The sequence below is a fragment of the Carassius gibelio genome, chromosome B10 (assembly GCF_023724105.1).
Source record: "Carassius gibelio isolate Cgi1373 ecotype wild population from Czech Republic chromosome B10, carGib1.2-hapl.c, whole genome shotgun sequence".
NCBI lineage: Eukaryota > Metazoa > Chordata > Actinopteri > Cypriniformes > Cyprinidae > Carassius > Carassius gibelio.
In genome coordinates this window covers 20,969,603-20,975,619 of record NC_068405.1, presented here as the reverse complement: position 1 = coordinate 20,975,619, position 6,017 = coordinate 20,969,603, and the positions used below count along the sequence as shown (strand labels likewise).

The 6,017-nt window shown below is 37.8% G+C and overlaps 1 protein-coding gene across 1 annotated transcript; it reads left to right on the top strand.

Moving 5' to 3' along the window:
- Positions 1-97: 97 nt before the first annotated feature.
- LOC127966567 (uncharacterized) lies at positions 98-5,269 on the top strand. The gene is made up of 11 exons (XM_052567664.1): positions 98-665; positions 2,288-2,456; positions 2,550-2,715; positions 2,858-3,131; positions 3,208-3,385; positions 3,500-3,576; positions 3,683-3,863; positions 3,952-4,200; positions 4,352-4,523; positions 4,597-4,745; positions 4,826-5,269. The coding sequence occupies exons 1-11, from the start codon at positions 390-392 to the stop codon at positions 5,071-5,073; spliced, it is 2,139 nt and encodes a 712-aa protein (XP_052423624.1). The 5' UTR covers positions 98-389; the 3' UTR covers positions 5,074-5,269.
- The last annotated feature ends 748 nt before the right edge of the window (positions 5,270-6,017 follow it).

Genomic DNA, 6,017 nt, shown 5'->3' with positions numbered 1-6,017 from the left:
TTAACAGAAGTTTGACTGTGTGAACATTTTGCACGGAAAACGATACACAGTATTGGATTATTTCATAAATTAAAGAGCCACACAGATGGGAAATAAAAAATTACCTGTATTACAGTATATGATGTAGCTTTCCATCTGTGTAAACAATGTGCAAAGTAATTAAACCAAAAAGCACACGATTTATAAAGTTATTGGCTTCTAAAGTAAGGAGTCGACTCTGAATCGCTGAAACGAGTCGTTATAGATTTCAAATCTTTTGCCCATCTCTATGTACGTCACTAGAACACTTTGCATAATAATCTCCGCCTACCGTCTTGGGAGAAACGGAACTCTGACCTGCCCCACCCCCCCACACAGACGCTCTGGTTAGCAGTTGGTGTGATAGCATCATGTCGAGGAGACAGTGTGTTTTTAATTGTAAAGGCAAGTTTGTTTTATTTTCACTGCCAAAGAATGAAGATCAGAAGAACCAATGGCTAAAATTCATTTTCACCACAATACCAGAGCAGTACAACAAATTCCTTTTGTTGTGTTCACAACATTTCACTGATGACTGCTTTTCTAATCTCGGTGAGTTCAAGGCGGGATTTTCAAAGCGTCTGGCCATAAAACAGGGTTCATTACCAACTTTATATGGACCAACAAGCTTCTCCGAATCACAACCTGTAAGTATGACTATGAAGTTTTGTGTTTGTTTTCTCCCGAGCGTCTTGTCAGTATGTCGCGCTAGCACTATTGAGAGTGATGAGTCACGTGCCGATTTGGGAGGGTCTGAGCCGGTCGGCCATGATGGTAGGACACGCTATACTTGTATCCAGGGATCCTCAAATCTGGACCTCCACTTTCCTGCAGAGTTTAGCTCTAACCCTAATCAAACACACCTGAGCATGCTAATCAATGCCAATCACTGTCTTTGGGATCATTCGAAAGTCGCAGACAGGTGACTTTGATCAGGGTTGGAGCTAAACTCTGCAGTGCATTGGACCTCCAGGGCAAGATTTGAGGAAGGGGCGCTATCGGTTGCCAGGGGCACGCCTTAAGAACAGCACAGAGGCGCGACTAAAACATTCCAGAGCTCTTTAATTTTTGCGCATTTATTATGTCGGTGGAACAGAAACGGGTCTAACAATACGAGAAAGAAATGAAGAAAGTAAAGCAATGCAAAAAGATAAGGCGAAAGAAAGGAGACCTTACAGGAACAAGCTCACACCAAGCGCAAAACAGTGGTATTTTGGAGAAGCTCTCAGGTATCCAAAATATCGACCCATACGAGCTCCCTGCAGCGGCACAGAGACCTGGACCATTTACCTCCATGCACACATATGGGCATTGTGAATTATCCTGTTTACGATGTAAGTCACCCTGCATTCACGCTGTTAATAGCTTTAATCTGACCAGGACATTTACATCTCGCAATCACACATTTAACTACCCTAGCTAACCCAGAACTGGTTTGTCCACTTTGCACCCCCCAACAAAAAAACCTGGTACAGTATGTGTCATTAGGCTAGAAGCAAATAATAATTAAACATACACAGCTTTAGCCTACATCAAAAAATGTTGGAAAGGTTTGTGTACATTGGACATCTCGTTACAATCTAGTGTTTACGAAACAGTCGCAGTTATTTAAGTTACTTTGTCATTTTGGTCAAGAAGTGTCTGCTAAATGCAACAGAAAGCCTCGTAACTTTCTTAAGACTTGTGGCTTTTAAACTCCTGCATTGTGTAGTAAGTTACACCAAAAACAAGATAATTCACATAAATGGTCCAGGTCTCTGTTGAGCTCGTATGGGTCGATATTTTGGATGCCTGGGAGGTTTAATACCGCTGTTTTGCGCTTGGTGTAACCTAAAAACTGTATTCCATTGTTCCTATGTTTTCCATATGTATCGTGTGAGGTACTGGAGCAGTAACCCTGTTTTTGTTTTGTTTGTAACTGAAGTAAAACCATGGTTAATTTTAGTAATGGTTAAACTGTAATGTCTTATCAGTATTTCGCGTTTGCATGTTGTGGTTACACAATGTTTACGTGTAGTTTGTGGGCCCTGTTTGGTTACAACATATAACCAACGTGTAAATGTGATTTTGTCTTTAAAATGTGTTGTCTGATCAGTATTTTCAAGTTACAAATTGTTTGTGTGTAGTTGTAGCCCCAGTTAAATAACTATTACTATGTTCATTTTTTATATATACTTTCTATCTTTTCAAAGTACATATAATATGGTGGGGGATATTTATGTTCTTCTATTTTGGTTGTAAATGCACTTATATTGTAATTTTCTTTTAGAGTACATCAAAACAGATTGAATCACCCAAAAGCTTGTTCGTGGAGGTGGAATGTCAGACTGATCCTCCACAAACAATGTCAGTGGGAACACAGACAGAACTGACAAAGATGTCTGTTGGCACACATCTGTCTACTGGTACACTGAGAGAAACACACACTGGGAGCAAAGGTATGTTAAATGGGTTTTAGTAATAGATTTTGGACTTCAATAAAAATAAATTGTGTGTGTGTCTATGTATAAAAAAAGTTTTTCTTTTTTCAGGATTACAAGCAACAGTTTCTTTTAAAAGTGATGGCACCGAAACCACTGCAGCTGTTTATGATGTACCATTTTCATCAACACCTGTAAAGGCTACTGGATTTCGACCACATAAAAGACCTAGACTGGACTTGGAGGAGGAAGAAGAGGTGGAGGAAGAAGAAGAAGGGTCAGTCAGAGAACCTAATGACTCAACCTTTAATCCAGTATCTGAGGAATCTGAAATTTCGTTAGCAATGTACACATAAGTTTAATTCTGTACCAAAACATGTTGTATAAATTAATTATAGTTAAAAAAAATTTTACTTTAGGTTTGTGCAGAGGACAATCTATGGTGATAAAAAATTCGTTGTGTTTGAAACCTGCCTGCGTGAGCTGTTTGCCACATGCCCGATATGTAAACACAAGTGTGATGTAAGTCTACGCCGGGTTGGTACATATGTGGCATTCCTCCAGCTTTGCCCCAAGTGCAGTTACCGCAAGCAATGGGAGAGCCAGCCCACTGTTGGTAGTATGCCCGTCGGAAACCTTCAGTTATCTGCAGCCACGTATTTTACCGGAGGATCATTCATCCAAGTGCAAAAGGTAAGCATGAAACGTTTTGTTGTACCACACAATTCTAAGTTATGATCTTTACATAATACTTCCACTTTTCTCATAGATTTGCAAGGGCATGCAATTACAGATTTTCACGCATGAAACATTCCGGAGACATTGCAGGAGCTTCCTAGAGCCTGCCATAATCCACAAATGGAAAAGTGACCAACAAAAACTTTTCCAGAAGTTTAGACAGAGTGGAAACATTGGCCTTGCCGGAGATATGCGTGCTGACTCACCTGGTAACAGTTTTTTATTTTGTAGAAGACAATGGAAACAAGGTTTGAAGATTGATAATGTACACATTATTGATTGTCTATTGTAATTTTGAAATCTACTCTTGCGTTTAATTTTAGGACATTCAGCCAAATATGGGAGTTACACGTTGATGCACACAGAGAGCAGCACTATTTTGGACATACAACTTGTTCAGGTGGGTCAGCTTTTTAAAAATAAAATCATGAACCACTTGTTTTCTATTTTCCACAAGTTTATAATTTCTCTATTTAATGACTGATGTTACGGTGTTGTATACCTAGAGTAATGAAGTCGGCGGTAGTTCCCATATGGAGAAAGAGGGCCTGAAGAGATGTCTTGATCATCTAGAGTCAAGTGGCTTAACAGTCGGCTACATTGTGACTGACCGTCACACTCAGATACAGAAATATTTGAGAGAACGCAGCATTAATCAGTTTTACGATGTGTGGCATTTTGAGAAAGGTAATTGTTTTTTTGTTTTTTTTTACTACATATTATAGTTTAGTTAATAGTCATACTTTTTCAATACTCATTTACCTCATTGAATCAGGTCTCTCAAAGAAGCTTAAGCAACTATCAAAAAACAAGAAGTGTGTAGTTTTGAAGAAGTGGCTTCGTAGCATAAGGAACCATGTCTACTGGAGTGCTTCAACTTCTACAACAGGACCAGAGAAGGTGGCTAAGTGGACATCCATTGTGAATCACATTCAGAATGTGCATGTGCACGACAGCCCCATCTTCCCAAAGTGTGCCCATCCAGACCGTGTGTCCAAGAATGCTGCGAAATGGTTTCATCCAGGTATTTAAATAAGTTTAGTTTTTTTGATCAAATTCAAGACATTTATTGTTATGCCATACTATACTCCTGATAATATATATTATTGAACGCATTTGCTACTCTACCATCACGTGCATGGAATTTACATTTCTACATTGTCATTTCATATAAGCATCGCTGGAACTCCACAAAGTTGAGAAGGTTCTCTGCAACAAGAGGGTTCTCAAAGATGTGGCAAAGTTAAGTCACCACTTTCAGACATCATCGCTGGAGGCTTTCCACAGCTTGATACTGAAGTTTACACCCAAAAATGTAGTGTTTCCTTTCATGGGAATGTTGTGCAGGTAATAAACATTATTTTTTTTTATTGCATTATATAGGGAACCTGTGATTTATGGGCTAATTCGTTTTTTGCAGATTGTTCCTTGCAGTTCTACACCATAACGAGAACATTGGTCGAGAACAAGCAACAACTGCAACAGGGAAACCATTGTACAAAGTGTTGTTTCCCAAGTCTAAGAAGGGAGAACCCACTGCAAGGCCACTGAAAACAAAGCCTACATACAGTACGTTTCTAAACTTTTTTTTATTGTAAACATTTTTATTTCAAATAAATAAAATTATTTTTTTTGCAAATATTTTCAAGATTACGTTGATGACCTAATGAAGCTCGTCTTCGAGGAGGTTATAGTAGACCCTGCACCTTTTGTTGAGGAGCTACAGGCAATTCCTGTTCCCATGGCCATTTCTGCCGAGTTCGAGAGACCCTCGAAGGAGGAAGCAATTGCTCGCCATGTATCCCGGTTCAGTCGAGAGGTGGCCGAAAGCCGACATAGCGACCAGCCAGATCTGGAAACTCCTGGCATATCCGGGATACAACACAAGAAGGAATGACCACTTGACGTGTCGGCCTAAGAAGCCCCAGCAAATATGCCAAATGTCGGAATTGCCTATTTTTCAAAGAGAAGACATTCTTACTAAATTTCTACTTGTAAATAAAAATATATCTTTTTACATATAAAGTTTATTTCATTACAAGTTTTCAAGTCATTGATTGTCCTTTAGAGGCAATTAAAGTTGTTGTTTTATTCAAATTCTATATTTCATTAGTCCAGCTAATTCTCATTACAAACTTACTCCTCTCTTGTTCGGCGTTTTAATGGACCATAGTCGCTTCTATATATATTATGAATGTTCTGGAGGGTATACGGATTGAGACAGTTTGCTTCAAAGCCTGGATGCAGAATCATGCAGAATCTTCTTATTACCTAATAAGAAAAATAAAAATTTCTATCAAGACAATTTTACTTTATAAAGTAGTATTAATGAAATTTAAATTAACTGGTAACATTTCTAAATATTAATTTTTTAAGGTAACACACAGAATATTTAAAAATTGGCAAGGCATGTTTATTTATATAGCATATACATAGAGGTAATTTAAAAGTGGTGAAAATGGAAACTATTTACACAGAGAAAAGGTAGGTAAAAATCTGAATAAAAATAGACACATATGAAGAGTTTGGTTTTAAAAATACATAACCTTGATATGAATAAAACTGAAGTTGGTTTGTTTTGTTCTAAGTTAAGCATTCATAACTAATAACAAATACGGCCAGTACATTTAAACTTAATAATATAAACGTTGTAAAACTGAGCAATCAAGTTTTGGAACCAAACTCTACACATAATACTATATCATGGGTGTCGATCTCACAACATTACAACTAGTATACATAAAATAAGCGTCAAAAGGAAATAATGTAATTACAATATAAAAGTATATAATTATACTACCTGTTATAATTATACTATACCTCCTGACAGCAAAGGTTTTC

What these genes read in the sequence shown, in the direction of transcription:
- LOC127966567 (XM_052567664.1), top strand. Translation starts at nt 390, where the DNA reads ATGTCGAGGAGACAGTGTGTTTTTAATTGTAAAGGCAAGTTTGTTTTA. An exon ending in GCTTCTCCGAATCACAACCT is followed by an intron (nt 666 to 2,287) that starts GTAAGTATGACT and finishes ATTTTCTTTTAG; the next exon opens with AGTACATCAAAACAGATTGA. An exon ending in TGCGAAATGGTTTCATCCAG is followed by an intron (nt 4,201 to 4,351) that starts GTATTTAAATAA and finishes ATTTCATATAAG; the next exon opens with CATCGCTGGAACTCCACAAA.